Source organism: Pinus tabuliformis, chromosome 1_1 (genome assembly GCF_031772625.1).
Source record: "Pinus tabuliformis cultivar Carrire ecotype Pingquan chromosome 1_1, CPIR1, whole genome shotgun sequence".
NCBI classification, from domain to species: domain Eukaryota; kingdom Viridiplantae; phylum Streptophyta; class Pinopsida; order Pinales; family Pinaceae; genus Pinus; species Pinus tabuliformis.
The window spans coordinates 996120031-996142768 of record NC_142297.1 but is presented as its reverse complement, the minus strand read 5'-3'; the positions used below and the strand labels follow the sequence as shown (position 1 = coordinate 996142768).

General features: G+C 39.0%; 1 protein-coding gene across 1 annotated transcript in view; it reads left to right on the top strand.

Annotated features, from left to right (window-relative positions):
• Nucleotides 1-16732, top strand: part of LOC149217942 (cationic peroxidase 2-like) — a 33130-nt gene extending 16398 nt beyond the window's left edge. The window contains exons 2-3 of the mRNA XM_089390413.1: nt 16311-16490; nt 16589-16732. Of these exons, the coding sequence (XP_089246539.1) occupies nt 16311-16490; nt 16589-16732 (324 nt within the window). The remainder of the gene's footprint in view (nt 1-16310; nt 16491-16588) is intronic.
• Nucleotides 16733-22738: the final 6006 nt, after the last annotated feature.

Below are 22738 nucleotides of genomic sequence, written 5' to 3'. Positions count from 1 at the left end.
CTAAACGATGATTCGATTAGGCTTCGCCTTTTTCAGAGGATGTTAACTGGTCCAACAGCAAAATGGTATATCGAATTGCCTAGAGCTTCATTTGACAACTTCAGTACCCTAGCCACAACCTTTTTAACCCATTTTCAGTTACCGATAAGGTACGAAACGGGAACGGAACTTCTTACCAATTTCAAAAAAACAATGGCCACTCACATATCTGATCATATACATGAGTGGCGACGTCATCGTAGAATGGTAAAAACGTATGTTCCTGATCAGCTTTTAGCTGAATGGTTTATTAAGTCATTGTTTCCTTCCATCACAGAAGATGTGGCGAAAGGGGAAGTTGTCACTAAAGAGTAGGTTATCGCTCGTGCACAATTTTGGACTTGATTTACACTCAGTCTGGCATGCTCTACGATAAAATACCTGACGCTCCTAGACCGGAATTCTCAGTCCCTCCTCCTCATAAATCAAACAATGACTCTCATGCTGGCGATGGCGTGATTGGCGCAATAGACACGAAATCGACAAAGGCTACATCTAAAAAGGCTCGTAAGATTTCTAGTCAAAATGCAAAAGAGGAACTTCTCGCCTCGGAAGTAAATGTCGTATCGACAGATAAAGGCAAAGAAACCAAGCAACTAGGGGGCAAGAAGAAAGGCAAAGGGAAGAAGAAGAAACAGGAAGAATCATCACTTGAAAAATCTTCTGCAAACCCTTATGGAAATAGGAAACCAAATCATCCATGCTTTATATGCAATGAGGATCATAGGACATCAAATTGTCTGTATAAAGCTGAGCTTAAAAAATTCTTCAAGAATACAAAGACCTCAGCAGTATTAACTGATCCGTTTCCGAATCCAGGACAGTGAAAATGCTTCCCTGTCTCAAGTGCTGATGTTGTGAGTTTCCAAACAACAAAATGATGCTTTGATATCGACAAGGAACAAAGATTACGGGAATCAACAGTTGTCAAACAACAAGGATAAAGATCAACCTAGTAGTTCGACAACAACTTCGACAGAAGTTGCGCCACCCATCATTCCTGAGTTGACAATAAAACCGCCAAAGGGAGTAGTACACAAGTCGACGTTTAATCCTCGTGCTAGAGCAGCACAGCATTATAATATAGTGGAAGATTTGGCCCAATCGCCATCCGCTATGTCGACTCTTGAGGTACTACAAAATTTCCCATCCCAAAAGCAAGCTTTATTATCAGCCATCGGTGGGATAGACCCAAAGGATTCCAATCTTGTATCCTTTGATCATAAAGGATACGATCCTCAGTTACTAGCTCAACTAGCTTTCCTCGTTCAAGTGAAAGCCCTCAACAAAACTGTTCATCGAACGATTATTGATGAGGGGGCATCTACATGTATTATGTCGATGAGTTGCTCGAAAACTTTAGGATCTCCAACCTTGTCGCGATCTTCGATGACATTAAAAGCATTTGACGAACGAACATATACCCCATATGGTATTCAAAGTAACTTGAAGGTGGAACTAGGAGGGAAAACAGTAGAAATAGATGTTGAAGTAATCGACGGGAATCTCGATTACAACATCCTACTGGGAAGACCATGGATATATGCAATGGCTGCTGTTGTGTCGACCTATTTTAGGAAGATTGCATTTCCCTTTCAAGAAGGAATTACAATCGTCGATCAACAAAACTTCCTCCCCAATGGTTCTCAAGTTACGGGAAGCATTCCAATGATCCATGGAAGCCCCCATTCGCTTCAAAATATCGAAGTAGGCCTACTAAAAGACCCTATATTAATGGGAACTTTTGCCCTTCCACCTCCAATCAATTTGGCGGAAGTAGCATCGGTAGGAACCTGCAATATGATATCTTCAATTAAAAAGATCTCAGGAAATGATATCAACATGGATCATGTGCAGGTATTGCCTCCAAGCCCAACAGAAATATTGTAGCAATCAATGTTCCTAGCATGGGAGGCAAACCCAAATCAATGCTCATCAAGTGTTTGGATAGATAGGTCTAAGGAATATGGCACCCCTTCAGATCCTTGGTCGCGAGTGCATGTCACCGATGAGGGAATTGTTCAATCAATGATAATTGAAGGGGCACCATGGGAAGATTACCACCATCGTTCCCTTCTTTCGGATAGTGAAGAAAATACTCCTGATGACCTTTGTCATCCTTCAGTTTTTGATTTTCTATCAAATACTGTAAACACGGTGGATTCCGAACGAAACTTGTCCAACATTGAAGAGACTATCGCCATAAATATCTCAACAAAAATAGATGTTGTAGAGAATATTTATGTTGGCAAATGTTGTTCTCCTTTAGAACTGGAAATATATAACGCTCTTTTTCACGAATTCAGAGATGTCTTTTCTTGGTCATATAATGAAATTCCAGGCATTGACTCGAGTATCGTTGAACACGAAATCAAGATGTATCCAGATGTCAAACCAGTACGACAACAGCTACGGCAGGTGCACCCCAAGAAAGCCGCTGCCATCAAGGCAGAAGTTGAAAAACTTCTCCATGTTGGTTTCATTTACCCGGTTCCTCTAACCGATTGGGTATCGAATATTTTCCCTGTTATGGAAAAACAAGGAACAATTAGAGTGTGCGTCAATTATAGGGATGTAAATCAAGCTTGTCCAAAAGACACCCTTCATCGACCAGATAATTGATGAATGCGCCGGATGTGAAATCTTTTCATTTATGGATGGATTTTCCGTGTATAATAAAATAAATATCCACCCACATGACCAGTCAAAGACTGCATTTATTTGTCCGTGGGGCACATTCGCATATCGAAAATTACCCTTTGGTTTAAAGAACACAGGGGCAACATTTCAGAGGGAAATGAATTATGCCTTCCATGACATCAAAAACATCGTTCAACCATACCTCGACGACCTTCCAGCTCATTCACGAAAGCGGACTGATAATCCGCAGCATTTAAGAGCGATATTTCTACGTTGCCGACACTACAAGATACGACTCAATCCACACAAATGTGTAATTTGTGTCAGTTCTGGTCGTTTACTTGGCTTTGTAGTCTCGAAAGACGGGATTCGTCTCTACCCATGTAAGGTTCACGCAATCATAAATTTGCCTCCACCTTCGAATTTGCTTCAAATCCAGAAAATCCAAGGGAAAGCAAACTTTCTGAGGAGATTCATTCCGAACTACGCCAAACTTGCTAAAGGTTGTACACGTCTTTTGAAAAAGGAAGTACCCTTTGTCTGGGATCAGGTTGTGCAAGCTTCCTTTGATGCTTTAAAAGAATCCCTAATGAAAGCATCATTAATGTACGCTCCTGATTATCAAAAAGACTTTAACCTGTATCTGGCTGCAGCGGATACAACCATCGCAATGGTTTTAATTCAAGAAGACAACGGAATTGCACATCCTATATATTATTTAAGTAAGAACTTAAATGATATAGAAAGCAAATATTCTTATGTTGAAAAGCTAGCGCTCGCAGTTGTTCAAGCGATACAGAGATTTCGACACTATATCCTCTTTCGAAAAACTACCATTCTGTCAGATTGCAACCCCATGACTTATATATTGTCGCGACAGTTGCTGGGGGGAAAATATTCAAAATGGATAGCAATTCTACAAGAGTTTGATCTGGAATTTGTAAAATCCAAGTCAAAGAAAGCTCTGGTTTTCGCAGAATTATTATGCGATCTCCCATCGTCGTCCAATGATGAAACATTCGAAGAAATGATCGTGGACGAAAATTTGTTTCTGATATCTTCAAGCAATCTGTGGTATGGGGATATAATCATTTATCTCCAAACCCAAAAATATAGGCCAAATACCTCTCGCTCCGAACAAAAATGTATTCGATACCAAGCAAAAGACTACATGATCGTTGGTGATACACTTTACCGTCGTGGTGTCGATACAGTTCTGAGAAGGTGCCTCACCCATGAGGAGGCCGAAAAAGTCGCGTGTGGGGGACATCAATCCAGTTATGCTACAACGCAAAAATTTTTACGAGCAGGATACTTCTGGCCAACAATGTTCAAAGATTGCATAACCGCAGTCAGAAGTTGCCATGCTTGTAAAATTTTCGATAGCAAAACCAGAAGACCACCCACACCTCTGCAGCCAATAGTTGCTGTTGGGCCATTCCCCAAATGGGGCATCGATTGCATGACATGTAACCCCACCTCGACCGGGGGGCATGGGTATATCATAGTCGTAGTTGACTATTTTACCAAATGGGCCGAGGCGATGCCTACATTAGATAATACTGGTGAAACAGCTGCCCTCTTCTTTTTCAATCATGTAGTCGCCAGATTCGGCGTCCCACAAGCTATAGTCATAGATCATGGATCGCATTGTCGCAATCACATGATGGTCAAATTAGCTACCAAATTAGGGTTGTCTCACGACAGCTCTACTCCATATTACCCGCAAGCCAATGGACAAGTTGAAGCAATCAACAAAGTCCTGAAGCGCATGCTACAAAGGATGATTGGAGTTCACAAAAGAAGTTGGCACCTAATCTTGTACTCAGCCTTGTGGGCTTACCGAACATCGGTAAGGAATGCAACCAGGTTTACACCTTTCCAACTGGTATATGGCCTGGAAGCAGTCTTACCAATCCAGTGTGAAATCTCATCCCTCAAACTCGCAATTGACCTTCTCCCCAGGACTTCAGAAGAGGAGGCTCGTTTCTTGGAACTAATCCAATTGGATGAAACCTATCCTGATGCCGCTTTGGCTAATGAAGCCCATAAGAAACAAGTCAAGGCGCAGTTCGACAAGAATGTCAAACGCCGTGTCTTCTCAGAAGGTGACTTGGTCTTACTTTATGACCAAGAATTCGATAAATTGGGGGCAAGTAAATTCAAGTCTTTATGGATGGGCCCCTATGTTGTTAAGCGAGTGTTAGCAAAAGGAGTCTACGAGTTAATGGATTATGACGGGATTCCACTGGCACAACCTCGTAACGAGTTGTACCTCAAGCGTTACTATGCGTGATTCAGTATAGTAACCTATATGCTTTTGTTATGTTTTTGTTTTCGCTAAAGTATTTGTTTTGGTCAAGTAATCCACTTTTTACATTTATTGCAGATGTCAAACCTATTGGAGTCATGTGTTGGGTATGCCGACGGAGCGAGTCGTAGTTCATAGAACCTATCTTCCGCGGCCTGGGCCATTTTTGATCCAAGTGGCGAGTTAGTAAGTTTCAGAGGGGTATGTATTGGTCGATCAACGAATAAAATCGCTGAATATAGCGTGTTGATAGAACTTCTCTCTGATGCCATCACACATGGTATACGCCGACTGATTGTCAGGCTAGACTCACAACTCGTCATACTACAACTCACTGGTATCTACTCTATCCGAAATCCAACTATTTATCGCATGTTCCTAAGGGTTAAGATTTTGGAAAGGCAGTTTGATTTTATTTAATATCAGCATATTTCCAGAACCTTAAACACATTAACTGACTCATTGGAAAATTATGTGTTAGATAGACATTTGCAACATTTATAAAAAGAAGCATACCATCAATATTTGCATTTGGATCATGTAACTTAACCAAAATAAAACTTCGAAAATCAAAAATATATATATAACTATTTATGGTTTACACATAATGTTCTGTAACCAAGACAAAATTGGTCAAATGACCCAAAACTCAAAACGCTAGGGGGCACCCTAGTCTAATGGTGCTCGTGATAGCAAGTCACAGCCTGTGCGATCATGCGTAAGAGCTGAGTCCATCGTCTTGGCACACCAATAGTATGCCGCTGCAACCTCAAGGGCAGCTCGTTAGTACTCACATCTGGAATACCGATAGTGAGGCCCTCGACTTGGTCCTGTAATGCTATGAGAGTCTCGGCCACATCGAGGTCACGAAGGATAGCCCTTCCAACATCCTCTCCTGCTGGGGTGGCAGCTGGCACTCTCAGGCGTATTACTGGCCGGACGGGACCAACATCTGCATGAACACATGAGTTTTAGAATAAAGCACAAGGACATTATAAAAGAAAAATGATAAACAGAAATATGGTCAAAGAATTTACCAATAGCACCCCACTGTTCGCCAGCCGGCAGTACTAAATCTGGGTCACCCTGGAAGTCCATACCAGCATATGGATACTCGGAATAAACCATCTCCTGATGATTGAACTACCCGAAGAAGGTATCAGAAAAGGAAATCTGAGACTGACCAGCATGCCTAGACATATGGTCGACCCATCTCTGCATACGTGGTTCAGTCAGTGAAGGTAAATCGAGTGCAATATACTGCGGCTGCATTAGTGGTTTCTTTTCCAAGGCAAAGGCGGTCAAGATAGAACCATACCCAAAGTTCTTCAATCTCCCACTCTTCACCTTGGTCAACTGTTCTTTCATCACAAGAAGTACTGCGTCACACCAGTTGAACACCTTCGGTTGGATACATTCCAAGGCATACTGCATATAAGATCGGTTGGCTACATGAAGAGCCGCACCACCAGCCATCCTACCAAAAGTGAACAGAATAGTCCTGAGGGACCTTTCAGTGACATCACGAATGATGATATTTCCATCTTTACTCGACTGAGATCCCTCTCTGCAATACCGGCAAACATAATCTCTCACAGATTCACCTCCTCGAGCCGAACCTGATAAAGAGATGGGGGAACCCCGCCTCGACAAGCCAGTCAAGAAATAGATGTCCACTACAGTCAAGGGGATGGATTTTCCCCTAATCTGGAACACCTGGCTGGTAGGATCCCAAGCATTGAGCAAATACTGCAGCAAGTTGATTTGTTGTCTCATGCTAGAAATGCGGAAAAACTTCAGCAAGCCACAGTTCCGCAGTGCGTTTACTGTAACCGGATCATGTAAAGCAAGCATGTCCTCTTCTTCATGCTCACGTTCTCGCCATGTAATAGTCATCTTGCTCCAAAAATCTCTGAAAACAAACAAGAGAAGAGTTAGATCCTGATTTTGGTAAGAGACAGGCAAAATTTCCATAAAAAACTGTGCATAAACTTCCTTCCTTGCGCCCATCGCACCTACAGTAGTGTTCTGGGTGTGTTGCATGTCAGTTAGCCAGTAGACAGGCTAACATCCAACACACCTTTCGATGCACAAGGGGTGCGCTGAAGCCAAGGCGAGTTTTTCAAACCCCAGAGGCTTAGAAAAACCAGGAATCAAGCTCAGAATGCAAAATGGAAAGCATGAAATGAAAGAGCTCAAGTTTAGCTCCTACCTGGTCTAAACAACGCCGAGAATCGTCCATAGAATCTCCCAGAATTAGCTGATGAAAATCAAGGGGGGAAAAGCACCTCCAAAGCTCCAACAAACCAAAGTTCAAATGAAATGGTAAAACGAGAGGTAAAAGCACTTTTACATTACTTTTTATGTAGTTCGAGTAAAATATTAGTGTTCTAACTCATTTTTCAAACATATATTGTTCATTCCTAACTAGTTTGATGAAGCAATTGAAAATGCAGTACAATCTTTGAAAGAACAAAGCTATTTATGGTAAAGTCAAGAAATGACCGTTCAATCGAGCAGTTTTAGCACATAGTTCAAGCTCGTTAAAAAATAAACATAAGTCATGAGCAAATGTTTCTCCCCGCGTTTAAGCTCATTAAAAAATGAACTATTTCCCGGTAAATAACCATCGTGAATGTAGTACTTCAGCCTTTAAAGCCTTGGTCATGTTCTCATCTTCACCTCCACTTTGTATTGGCCGATCATTCACCTCCATTTGATTGTTTACCCCTTTTGAGGGACAGCTGCGAAGAGTGATCCCACTAGCCATCCTTGTAACACTGCCATGATTGGAAAATTCCAAACCTTACCTGGAATCAGCTGCTACCCAATTTTATCACTTGTTCCTCAAAAGACGAGTCTCGTTTAAGCTCTTTTCAACTGACTCGTAAAATATGAAAAGATTGCCGAGCCATTGGCCTCTCCAGCTCATTAAAGGGACCGAAAGTGCTATCCATCCTTTAGATTTTAATCTTTTTGGACCCGAGGGATTATTACACAAAAATATCGAGTGCTTGTTTTGTTCGGCTCGTTAAAAGTATCGAAAATTCATCCCTTCTGTATTGTTTTATACTTTTTCGGACTTAAGGGATTAGATGACGAAAAAGGAATTTTGGAGTTTCCTTTACGTCACTTTTCAGACTCTCTAAAATTGAAAAGGACCAAGTTATCTTTGTCGTTAAACTCGTTAAAACTTAATAGCGACAAACTTGTCCATAGTAGACAAGAACGAGTTTCACTATCGCTAGGCTCGTTAAAACATAGCGATGGGTTTGCCCGAAGGGAAAATTATAGAACAAGCATATGTTATCCTCCTCAAGCTTGACAAAAATAAAGAGGTACTGGTCAGCAATGACTGGGGAAAAATTGGGAAGAAAACTTGAAGAAACTTTGTTCGTAGCAAGTCACTCTTGAACATGACACTTTCACTCCGCATCTAAGTCGGGTTGGGTTGTTTCATTCACCGGTCACATCACCATGGTCCCATCACACCATCCACATTTGGGGTTAATGCTACCAATCCATCACGTCAGTGTCGCCGATATGTTCAAGAGAAGTCACTCAGAGAATTCACCTATGTCTCACCCGCTACAATACATTTACACTCCATTCTTTCATGACCGCCACCCTGAACCTTATATCATCAGATCGTTTTCACCTCCATTAAAATCATTTGCTCCGTTCCGTGTCATTGATGTGGGATTCATTAAGGCCCTCTTGTGACGGATCGCTTCTTGTCGACATCAACTCATTATCCAAGAAGTCGATCTAGGAACACCCCATTCAGTACTTTGAAGCTTGCATGCCTCAATGGCAAGTTTCTCACTTCCGGCCACAGGTTTACATCAATGGCCTTCGACCAAAAGATTTTGCGTGGTGTTCGACGCCAAGTCCTTTATTCACACCACGTGAATTGTACTGCAGTACCTTGAGGGTCATTATCATTATCGGTGATTCCTCTCGCGCCTGTTAACGACTTACATCATTGGCTGGTAATCAGGCGATGTCTTTCCATGTTCGACTCCAGAACATCTCTCACATGGATAGACTTGTACCTCGAGTGAAGATCGAACGAGATTGAAGACCCCAGATCTAGTTTCATCCATCCGGGCTGCGATATATATTCAGGGAAATAAAGACATCAAATGTACATCATTGCTGCACAGATAATCATCCAATCAAAGGGATGATGGCTCTAACAAAATCATCAGTCTACACTCAGACGATTGTCTGTCCTATGTACATGAAGATGAATTTATAAAGCTGAGCATGGGAATGCCTGCCTCAGCTAGATCATGAAAATATTATGAAGATAATGTATTGTATCTTATTACAGGTCTTCTCCCAGCTTGAAAGAACTTTGTATCCTCATAATAAAGCATTTCACCCGACATCAAAAGATTAACGACCTCATGCTTTAGGGGGCAACTGTTATAGACATTTTTGGGCACTGCAACCCCAAGCATGAAATGTCCATAAACCAAGGGCTCCTAAGTCCCTAAAAGTGTTGTTCTAACCCCTAAAGGAACAAGGTCAACTCATTATATCTTCTCCCAGATGTTCTCCATGAAAAACTGCTCAAAACTGGTCAAAACAGGATCATTTCAGCTGCTCCATAGGCAAAGTGCGTTGCATCTCACCTAAGTACACTCTGTGGGTGCGTTGCATTTCAAAAAGCCCTTCAATGGGGTGCGATGGGCGAGAAGTGACAAATGGCAGTGTCAATCCGCAAGGTGGAGAGGCATGGAATCTTCCAGAAACTTCTCATGTGACACTTGCCTCTCTGAATTCGACCAAGGATGAGTAAGAGATCATCAATCTCCAAGTGGAAGCAAGAACTATCAGAGGGAAGACACTAATCAAATCACAAGCTGACTCATCTCCCTTACAAATATCTATATATGGATCCCTCATCCCAGAGATCCAGAGGCTGGAATTTTGCATCTTGTAAGGAATTGCTGTTGGTTTCTTGAGACAACATCATAGTGTTGGGTGATCTAAGCTTTGTATGAGGTGAAGAAGGGCTTACTTGCTGAGAGGATGATGCTGGGTCAGAACAACTGGTTGTAACTCCCTTGGCTCTTTCTTGATTATCAATAAAAGCTATTCAAGTTTTCCTCCATACTCTTGTGTCATTTATGTTTTATGCATTTGTATGGTCAATTTACATCTGATCCTAGATTGTTTATGATTATAGATCCATGTTCTTGTATAGTGTTATGCTTCTGTGATCCTATAGGTACTCTGTGAAGCTGGGCATACAAGGGAGCAAGTAGCAAAAGACTATCAAGAGAGATAGGAATCGAACTAGGAGATAAGCGCAAGACAGAAGTTGGTCTTCTTTGTTCTTCTCTCATCTATATTTCATAAAGGAAAAATGAAAGTAGCTTTACTTTGTTTGTTTCTAAGGTAGCTACCACACCTTAGTGGGATAAGCAGTTCTGTGTAGACACTTTTCCCTGTAACACCAAGAAATAACTACAAATCCAAGATTGAAGATAGCACCTGAAGTACTTTTCTTATCTAATGGACTCCCTGCCCAATCTGCATCAGTGAAGCCTTGGAGCTTCCCTCCTACCCCATACTCGATTGTACCTTTAAGGTACCTTAACACGTGCTTTGTTTCCTTCCAATAAAGCCTGGTAATATTTACCATGGCTTTACTCAACTGATTAGATGCATAACATATGTTGGACCTTGTGTTCACCAGATACATCAACGATCCTAGAAGATGTCTATAGATGGTAGCATCTACTACCTCTCTTAAAGAAGCATTCTCCTTCCTCAAATTTGTAGTTAGAGGTGTGTCCATAGGCTTGCAGTTCTCCATGTAAAATCTCTGAAGTATTCAAAGGTGTACTTCCCCTGCTCACAAACATCGCAACATCACCCTGCCATACTTCCAGCCCAAGGAAGTAATGTATCAATCCCATGTCCTTCATCTCAAATTCTCTTGCAAGGTCCTCCTTGCAAGACCAGATCAACTACTCATCTCCTCTAAGTATCAAGTCATCAACATACAATACCAAGATAAGCAACTCTTCATATACCACAATGTGACAGAGGTTGGCATCTCTTCACTTTTGGTGAATCCCAATCCATTAAGATATGTATAAGTTTGAGTGAACCATGCTCAGGGTGATTGTTTGAGACCATACAAGGCTCTTTTGAGTCTACACACGTCTCTTGGTCATATATCTCAAATCCCTCTATCTACTCTATGTAAATTTATTCCTCAACAAAACCATCGAGAAAGGTGCTCTTCACATCCATTTGGTGGATCTTCTAGCCCATCTGTTTAGCTAATGCTAGAATGGTTATGATTGAGGAATATATTTCCACTGGTGGAAATGTTTCCTCATAGTCCACTACCTCTACCTGAGACAAGCCTTTGGCCTCAAATCTAGCTTTGTACTTCTCGATGCTCCCATTAGTTGCATTCTTCACTTTGTGGATCCATTTGGAACCAACTAATGACTTGTTCTCTAGCCTCAACACCACCTCCCATACATTTTTCTTCATTATGGAGTCATACTCCACCATGGCATCAACCCACACTGGTTGAGAAACTTCTTCCTCAAATGAAGAAGGCTCTGACTCAATGAGCTCTGTAATGAGAGCCATATACCCAATGTACCTATTTGGTGACCTCCTTTTACTGGGCTAAGATGAAGGAGATCCCACATGCTCCCATACATCCTGTAACAATCTGTTAGCTTCTCTGGGTCTCTTCCTGCCCTCTACGAAAGATTATGTTTGAATGGATGCCTCCACTCGGCCTCTTGTTTACTCATATACATGTGGCTGCTCCAAAACCTCCTAAATCTCTACATGAGGCTACTCCTTAGGAACTATAAGCTCCTCCTATGGTGGGATACTCAACTCTCACTCTAGAGAGAATATCATAGCCTTCTCCTCATCAAATTTGACAACTCTCCTCATTACTGTCACCCTAGGTGACAACAAAGACACCTCATAGTTATGTGGCTTCTCTATGTATCCTACAAAGACTCGCATCTCAGCTGCATGCTCATGTTTTTTGATTATATCCTTGGAAACATGAAAATACACAATAGCTCCAAAAAATTTGAAATGAGATATAGATGGCTTCCTCCCATAGAAATATTCGGAAGTGATCATTCCAAGTATTCTATGAGGACTCTGGTTCTACAAATAAACTGTGTTGTTGCGTGATTATGCGCATAGGTGTAATGGCAGCCCCTAATCATGCAACATGGATATTTATACTCCCACTATTATTTTGTTCTTCCTTTCAACCACCCCATTTTCTTGTGGACTATGGGGTGTTATCAATTCTCTTCTAATGCCCTCTTTGGCACAAAAACTAATAGAAAATGATGAAATTGGTGACTAGGTGACTAAAAAATTTAGTCACTGCAATTATTTCAAGTGAATTACTACTAAATTTGAGCAATTTTAAGTGACCGAACTAAAAATGACTAACTTAAACAACTGATTTAGTCTAGGGATAAAATATACGACTAGATAATAAGTGACCAATCTAAAAGCGACTACCTGAAATGAATAATTTAGTCCATGACTAAAATATATGACTAGATAATATGTGACAAAATTAATAATGATTAACGTAAATGAATACTATAGTCCAAGAATAAAAATATGACCAAATAATAAGTACAACAAGTATATGAATTAGTCATTTATGTTAGTAATTTTTTATTGTTTCACTTCGAAAATGGAAAATTGCAATTTTGATACTAAAGTGTTTCATTTCACTATAGGGGTCTCTGAATCCATCAGTAGTGTTAATTAAATTTAGAGACAAAGGGGTCTTTGAATCCATATACAGTGTTAAAATTTTCAATACCCTTTTGTCTCTAAATTATAACACTGTAGATGGATTCAGATATTCTCAACATTAGTTTGACCTTCCTTCGTCATCAGGGCAATGCTCTCCTTCACCAGTTCATCCAAGGAGGGTGAGGCCAATGGAACTTGATATGAAGTACAAGCAAAAAAAACAAACTAGAGAAAGTCGTAACTTTTGAAACTTTTGAAATCCATAAAAAAGTCATAACACATTGCATGTCTTTCTCTAATGTCTATAAGGATGAAAGGGAAACCAAACTCAGAGTTAGAGAACCCCAAGAAGAGTTTTGCAGCCCCTCACTAATGGCCTCGAGGCTTGGGCTTACCGAAACTAGAGGACCCGAACAGTGAGGAATTGGAGTAGGGGTTAGGGCCTTTGAATCGTTAGATGACTACCCTACCAAATTATTAACTTTTCTTTCTAAAGACCTAGTAGGCCCAAAAATCGAGGCATGGTGACCTTTCAATCTAACTTCCAAATGCGAATGGATAAAATCCTTGAGATTAGCCCAAATTTGTTGAAAACCCCCTCCTCTAATGCATCATCCACCAACTCCTCCTCCTTCATGTGGGTCCAATAGTAAGAAACCAACATCTCATCTGAAAAGCATATTTGATGAGTACTTGTATGTGTTCAAAGGGTTTATCATGGCCATGATCTATGTACTTAAAAAATAAGCATCATGTCAATAAAAATATCATGCTTATCATTTAATCTTATTTTTCATTTTTACAACGATATCAAAGCCTAACATTGTATATAACCCATTCACTCTTTGTCAAAACTATGCCTTGCTCTAGTTAAAAACTCCACACCCCTTTCTCTGCATGTAATCTTTCCATAGGCATATAGGGTTTCTCCATAATTATTGAATTTCTCTCCCATGGTAGAGATGTTGTGATGTCCTCTTTAACATTTTGACTCCGTAAAAATAAATAAATTATAACTATAACTATAATTTAGCTGATAGGCATTCTTTTTGAATCAGTTCACTTTACAATTTCTTTGACCAGGAGATTTATGAGAAATAGAATGGAACTATCGGTGTTCTCACAGAAGAGGCAATGTGATGAATGCTTGAAGAAGTTTGAGACACTATGTTGGGCAAGCAAATTCCTTCGCATTTGGGAGGCTGGCATTGGGAGAACATAACATTTGTGATATTTGGCAAGAGAACATGGTTGTGATTTGCAAAGGCAGGGAATCAAATATGGGGTATCCAAGAAACTAGTTCTTTGAATCTATTTTTGCAAGCCTCCACTATCTTATTATCTATGATGGGGTTTGTGGTTAGCAACATAGGTGCCCATTTTTGAGGCAAGTTTATTCCTGATACAAGAGATTTTCAATCCCTGTGCTGGGTGGTGTTTGACTAAAGTAAAAATATCATTGTTGTGCCATGATAAGATTCAGTAAAAGTGCCATACATTCATACATTTTAAAGATATCCTTTCTTTGGTAATTTCTTTAGATTGAATATGCCTTTCCCACCATCTTTCATGCCTCCCATGTGGCATTTCAAAGATTTGATGAAACCCCTATCCATAACTACAGATACAAGTTTTCATACATTTTAAAGATATCCCTTCTTTGGTAATTTATTTGGATTAATTTTGCATTTTCCTACCGCCTTGCATGCCTCCAGTGTGAAATTTTGGAGATTTGATAAAACCCCTATCCATAACTACATATACAAGTTTCTGCTATGAAAGTTCATATGTAACAATACATGTCACCACTAGGATTTTATGTCTTAATATTTTTTAAAGAGAAACCCTTTCCCATCTTAAATCGATACTGATATTCCTTTTTGTTTTATGCAGGTTTCATTCTAGATATACCCGAAGGCCTTCTTGTACTCTGGTTAACCTGAGTGATGACATGGAAACTCAAGGGATCAGATCGATTGGGTAATCATGAGTGCGACATAATCAAATTTTCTAATATTCAACCTATTTAATTTTGGATGTTCCTATGTACAACCCACTACTACTTCATGGAATTAACTTTTGGCAACTTTGTCCATTTCTTTGGATAAGATAGAGAGGTTTGGTGAGCCATCGGTTTTAGCATGCCAGCACCGACAATTTACAACCAAGAAAATGTTGGATAATGCAATCTTTGACTATGGAAATGATGGTTGAATTCTTTCTCAGATAAACCTTGTCTCATTAACTGTCGATGCATGAATTTTATTGGCTTTTGTAATCAGTAGGGCATAGCTTCGGCTATTGCGTGCTATTTAACTAGAGTGGATTTATTAGAGGATATTATAGTTTGTTTTCTTAACTATTGGCACTTAATGACTAGTTAGTAATTACTAGTGAGTTAATAACACTTCACTAAATGTACTTTAACATATGTTATCTTATTCCATTAAGTTACAATATTGTAAAAATATTTACACTTCAAAACATTTGATCTCTTTCTTTTGTTAAATTAATACAAAATTGCTAATTAAAATGAATATATATATATAATTTTTCTTTTTCAAAAAAAACCTCATTGAGCATCCGTAAAACTAAAATATTAAAAGATTTAAAATATAAAATCTCAGATTGCAAAGGACATCGGTAAGCTATAATTCAAAGGCTAAACATGTATCGATCTCTATGTGTCACAGCAGTGTAATCCATATGCCCCCATAGAGGAGGAGCGCCTTTCATTAAACCCAAAGTTTTTACTGATTTTGAATGTGTACTTTTGCTACTGAATCTGGTGAGCACTCATTCATTGCTTCATATTTCCACACAACCTCTCATCTCATGCTTTGATGGTGTTAGTGACAGTTTATTGACGACTTTAAATTTGCGCGAACAGAGATGCCAAGGCAAGACAAGAACCTGCAAACAGACAACAGCGATGGAATTTAGGGAAGAATTTATTATCAGAGGCTAGTAACACCAAGCCATTGACAACTGACACCTTGAAGGATATTATTGCAGAAAAGGCTATTGAAATACCCCTTGGATCTTCATCTCTGGACTCTCTAGTTTCGCCTCTAGCAACTAAAGCAATTCATTCTTTGTCGAAGGCCACAAGGACAAAGAAATGCAATGGGAGCCAAGTAGGTTTGGGATTATAGAGCTTGGGGTCATGATTAGTATTGGCTTGGTCTTGGGTTTGAGTCTTAGTGAGGGTAGCTTACAAATAGGATTTTACTCTTCAACTTGTCCCACAATAGAGTCTCTAGTGCGCTTGACCGTGCAACAGAGTGTCCAAGCCGATCCAACTCTTGAAGTAGCGCTTCTGCGTTTACACTATCATGATTGTTTCATATAGGTATCCCCATTTTGTTGTTAATTATCTATACTTGTTTTGTGGAAAAGAAAATTTTGGGTGATTTCCCTAAAAAGTTGAATTTCCCTGAATTTGATTAAGTGACCTATCGTGACAATTTATGCCTTGAATGGTACTATTGGGCTTAATTATATATATGTGTTTGGGTGTTTTATTTGGACATTTCAGGATTGCGATGCATCAATCCTTATTATCGGGCCCAATGTTGAAAGGAAGACGTTGGGCCATTCTGGATTGCAGGGCTTTGATGTCATAGAAAATGCCAAGAAACAACTCGAAAGAATCTATCCCGGAGTTGTTTCCTATTCTCACATCGTTGCATTGGAAGCCAGAGATGCCATGGCACTAGTACTCTAAAACCCTAAATCCCTCTCGTCATATTTCTGTACCTTTGGTAGGCACATTGCATTTAACACTGAGTAATTATCTAGTGAAAAAATTGTTAGAGTAATGGACCCAATTATGATGTACCCACTGGACGAAGAGATGGAATGAGATCCTCTGCAGGGGATGCTTCGAACATGATAGACCATACAGATTCAGTCGATGTTCTCAAACACAAATTTGCTGCAAAGGGTTTATCTACATGAGATTTTGTTGTTCTCAATGGTAGGTCGATATCATCCTGCCATTCAGCTAAATAGATTAATGGCTAAACATCCACCAGATCTGTTATACATTTCATAAAATGTGCTTTAGGATTGTGAGCATAATAATGATTAAATATTTAATAAAATAGGAAATAAACAAATTATTTACTTGTGATGTATAGGACACAGTAAACCTGAAAATAATATCAGCCTTGAACCTTGAAGGAAAACTTTTTGTCCCTTAAATGTTTTGGGTTTGACCAGTAAAGCCAAGGTCTGGATGTTAAGTAGATTTGAATTGTTCCAGTATGTGTTATCTGTCACTCTGAGGTCATGGGAAAAATTTCAGTATGTAGAAATCTATAATTCACACAAATCTATAAGTACCAAGTAATGCTGCATTTGTTGTAGTTTTTAAGTGACAGGTACTGCAGGTTGGAACAATTTTTGCCAATAGATCAAACCTGCCCCTTCAAGGTTATGGGTATATAACAAGAACATGGTTGGTAGGCAGGTTGAAAAGCTGTCCACCATGTAAATTCTGGTCATTTCAAGGTTTTGGGCCGAATTTCCATATGTGGAGAGCAGTTACACAGTTACTCAACAATAGATAAGCACCAAAACAATGTTGTATTGAATGCAATGCACACTGATAGATATACTGGTTCTAGTCTGAGATGCTTCATAATATTCAAATATTATGGTGTGTTTCCTACTATGTATTGCATTTAATGCAAGTACATTTTTCATGTATGTATTGCATTTAATGCAACATTGTTGGTGTTCAACTATTGCATGATATATTGTGCTATAAATACACTTCACTTCGTATTCAACATTAACAACCTTTCGGTGTTCTTAAGCAGTCCAAATCAATGCCTTCAATTCGAACTAGTCAACGCTAAACAAATCTGTCTTCAAACTGTTCAAATTTCATAAATTTCGAGTTTGTGATGAGGAGGTTGAAAACAGGTCTGTCAACACTTTAGAAGTTCGATCTTATACACAAAAAATGTGAGCTTTACTCCATATATAATTCAGTCAGCCTTTTGGAGTATACTTGTAGTTTCTTACTCCATTCTTCTTTTAATTTTCAACTCCTTTTGCTAGTTTCAGATCACTCTATTTGATGAATCAAATCTGAAGGAGGTTGAACCATATTCATAGATATACTTGACTGGAGGTTGAAAAACTGTCATTGAGGCTAACTTGAAGGCTAAATTGGTCAATTTCTTGTATACTTAAGACTTCAACAACAAAAAATTGATCTTCTTTCTTTTACAAATGTCCAAATAGGACATGTATTTTTTCTTCCCAGGGAAAAAGTGCAATTTTCATTAATAAGTTAAGAAAATTACATGTTGTATCTTCAGCATGTATGAGATGCAGTCACTTGAGATCAAAACAATCTTTGTTCAATTCAATCTTTATGAATATCAGCATAATATTTGCATAAAAAGTAAATAAACGGTATTAACATAAACCATAAGGAGTCTAGAAAACTGTGTAAAGAAAAATATCATGGAATGATCATGCGGATCATTCCAAAATATTTTCATCTAGTTTGATGAAAGGATGATGGAAAAACTGGAAAAAGGCACCATCTATGAATTCTTGTATCATCTAATGCCCCCTGTTCAATTGCGTGGCCTCTTTGGAAAGACGATCACCGATTTCATTCCTTTTACTATATATTTGAGAGCATACAATAAAATCAAATTATGATTTTAGAGTGATGACATCATCTAGTAAATCCTTGAGTGTGTGCAAGTGACAATGATATGCATCGCTAATCTAATTGAAGGAATGAGTGATCATGTCTGACATGTGCAAACATCCAACAACATTGACCGATGCTACCAAAGCACATATCGAAGCCACTAGCTCGAGTGTTTGCTTCCTAATAGCTGAAAATGAGCGAATTGCTAAGGAGCTACAGATGACCAAGTAGGGAGGAGAATTGGTTGCAGCATCCGCTCGAGCAGAGTTGAAGAAGGAAACATGGGATGAAGTATTGTCCCTTGAAACAGTCATGCGGGTGTTGTATTCCAAGTTTGGCATTGTCTATAAGGCATTTGTCCGTCTCAATGGTTGGCAACAACGATGTGCTAGAAGAGAACATATCTTGTCGAACGTGCATGCTACAGTTGATTACATGTAAACATGGACTATGAGATACAAGGGAACCCTCCTTCACTTACCTAATATGACAAAGGTTAGAGTGGTTGAGTTGAAGGCACGCATCCGAAGTCAGATCTGGAACTATGAAGAGCTCCTGCAGATCATCACCAGTCTAGATGATTCCCATGCACATGTATTCAAGAGTATGGATGTCGTTGTGTGCGCACATGTGATCCCATCTATTGGGACACTCACCCAAGTGAAGACAAAGGCACAAGTCCAACTGGAGCTTGAATCCTACTTTGATGAGTTGATGTGCATAGCCACCAGCCTAGACTTGTCAATCGATGCAGACATCATGCACAAGTATGTTGTTGGTTCAGTATCACTCAAGACAATGATGTGCATGCTATCAGACGAGTTTGACAGAGGAACTTGAGCAGTGTACCGGATGCTATGGAGGCAAGAGTTCGTTTCCAAAAATATGTCACCTTAGCATACACGGACGCCATTGCGAACTACCGAGCTTGGCATCAATTTTCTACTATTGACCACCGTGAGGATGTCGAAGAGCTGGTCTTCCAACAGTTGTCCGAGTCATAGTGATGTCTTGCATGGCTTTCTCAAGCCATTTTGTCTCACATGGGTACATGTGCATTGTAATGTAACATCTTGTGAAGTGTAAGTTCGAGTGTCGATAGTTGGATGTAACAATCATAGAGTAAATGAAGAGTCATGAGGGTAGGTGAACTATAACAAAGGGGAATGTCAAGGGCCACCCCACCCTTTGCTATATATAGTCCCTCATAACTTGTTGTAGAGGCTTTTGGTCAGCCAAGATTCCTATAGGAGTGTCTTAGAGAAAGCTTGGACTGTATTGTAACAAGCCTTGGCTTCTCCACTACGTAGAGCTTATATATCTTTTTCGAGGAGCAGGCGGTTGTGGCTGTAACATTCCATTGTCAGAACTAGTGGTTGGACATGGATGTATTGTATGACTAGAATTACACTTCTTAATATAACAGAGCCAACACGTTTCATGCATATGTTGTATTGCATTTCAACTATCTGTTTACTCTAAATGATATATGTATTTGTTTGCTTACGCATGCATGTGTAGCTATTTTTTGTATATGTATGTATGAATCCATTTGAAATGTGTTGTTGGTTTAACCATCACTTTGGATTGCTAGCTTACATGGCTTCCATGTTGTGATGCATCTTTGCTCGTTTGTTCCCTTCTTAACTCCGTGCTATCACAGGTTTCAAAGGGACGCACTCACCTCACTCTCCATGTGTTAGAACTGCTCATGCACCTTCCTTGACTGATAACATATGTCACACCCTTGCTACCAACAAGGACATCTTACTTTCCTCTATGCGAAACCGAAGTCAATGCATTACCGTATGACCCACTACTAGGACTCCTACACCAAACGGTTTGAGGTCTAATTAGGACTTCTTACCAGGGAGATCCCCTAACATGTTGGCGGGTCCAGTACCGTCAATAGGTAGTGGTAATTATTACAATTGTGTTGACATGTAGAGGTTAATGATGTTGTTGTTATGATGTGCTTGTCATGAATGCATGCCAGTTGTATATGCAATTGTTATGCATGTCAATGTCTATATGTTGTTATGCATGCATTGTCATCGTTATAGTTATGCCTATATAATAGGTCAGACATACATTGTAAGGTCATTGTATGTAGTTTGTGTCATGATGATGTTGTTGGTATGTATGATGTTGATGTGTTGGTTGAGATAGAGTAGGAGATGCAGATCATCAAAGTAAGTTTGTAGCACTAGACCTCGGGGTAAGAGAAACTCGTCATACCAAATTATATGTTAGGCATGCATGTATGTTGGTTAATAGTTATTATAAGAATTAGGTTTATATACATTATGGTCACATACATGATTTTCATTATACTGTTTTTGTGGTTACATGCATGATAGATGCTATTTGATTAGTGTGGTTTTATGCACATGCGTCGAGATTCCATGAATGGTAGTTCTTGTTGTCATATGCGTTCTGGTCATATGCATGATGATTATGTTCATTGTAGTTAAGATGTTGATGTTATATGTATCATAATAACTTGGATTGGTCTATGAAGATGGTTATGGTTATGATATTTAGGTATGAGCCAACATATTTGTAATATTGTGTTGTACTAATCTAGACTAACTGTGCATATGTGATTGTTATGCATGAATGGCAATTGTTTATGAGTTTATGATGTGAATACATTATCTAGTTATTGTATGGATATCATGAATTTATTTATGTTTGAGTTGATGTGTTGTGAAGTTATATCATGCTAATCTAGATTGATTGTGTAGATAAGATAGCCTCCCCTGAGATACATTAAGGTATGTGTTTTCTTATGTCATCTATTTGGTGTTTGAATGTTTGATTATGTCATTGATTTGGTGTTTGAGTGTTTGGTGTCTATTATGTCATCTATACGTTGTTTTATTGTTTGATTAATTTCATGATATGAGTATGTGTCTATAAGATTGCATGAAGGAATGATTGTGTTTAAGATGGTTGTACTAACACATTATGTGCTGGGACAATTGATATATAGTTGAGTGCAAGTGGGTGCTAGTTGCAGTATTATGACTGGTGACTGTGACTTGATTATGACATGGTTGTCAGTCTTGGTAGAGGTTGATTTTAGTTAATAGATATGATGTCTTGATATTTGGAACATGTGATTGACATGTGTGAATAGTTGCAGGGCAACATGCTTAGCATCAAAGTGACAAGGTAACACTTTATTTGTTTATATAACTAACAACTAGGTGATGTGTCAAGACATAATAAGACTCAATTGCAGTGAGGAAAAAGGAAAAAGGAAGGAATTGGGTAAGAATTCATTTGGCAATGTTTGGAAACCACCGTTCCAAATGAATGAGTGCTTGCATGGGTATAGGAAGTCTTCTTAACCTAGATTTTGTCTAACATTATGTGGATATGTGCTATATTTATGAACATGTACTTGATAGGTAAACAACTCGTTTCTAGTTATGGCTCGATCTATCAAGAAATTGGAGTTCCTTGAGATATGACACATGTGTAGGTGTTCAAGACAACTTGCTTGATATAACAAGGTAAGGTAACTGATATATTGTTATATTTATTTATACAACGACAATTATGTGTTTATGGCAATATGATGCAGGGATTCCATGACAAAAGAAACTGCCATGATATCTTGAAAAAGGCTCGGGTTTAGCTTTCCTTTGGAAGCATTAAGAACCCATGGGGATTGAGTCATGGTGTTTGCTGCTAGTTTGTCCTTTTGGTATTTTATGATTTATTTTTCCTTGATTTGAAGTTTTTTTTATGTCTAGTGTATGGCCATACCACTTTGTTTATGGTGTTGTATTGTTATTAGATTTTCATGGTTTTCTTCTTGGTTACTTTTGGTTCTTACCTTTTGTGTTTTGAGGGTCTTGGGAATTGGTTTGGGAAAGAGGAAGTTAATGGAGCTTAGGGAGAGTTGAATGGAACCCAACAGACAATCAAAGACTTGGATGAAGCTAAGTGCATGAGTAAAGAGAAGCTAAAGGCAAGAGTATGACAATCGGTTGGACTGGTTGGGTCCATTGGGATAAATGGATAGTGGAAATACAGTCATGGAAAAGGTAATAGGAAGGTAAAGTGAACAGATGTGAGGTATTTGATGCCTTGGATAAGTTGGGAACTCTTGCTCTCAATGTTTTGCATGTTGTGCATGGATAAAGGACGTTCTATTAACCTTTACCTTATGATATCTAGTATTTACGGAATGATCATGATTATGTTGATATATATATATATATATATAGATATATATATATATATATATATATATATATGCCATTGTATGACAA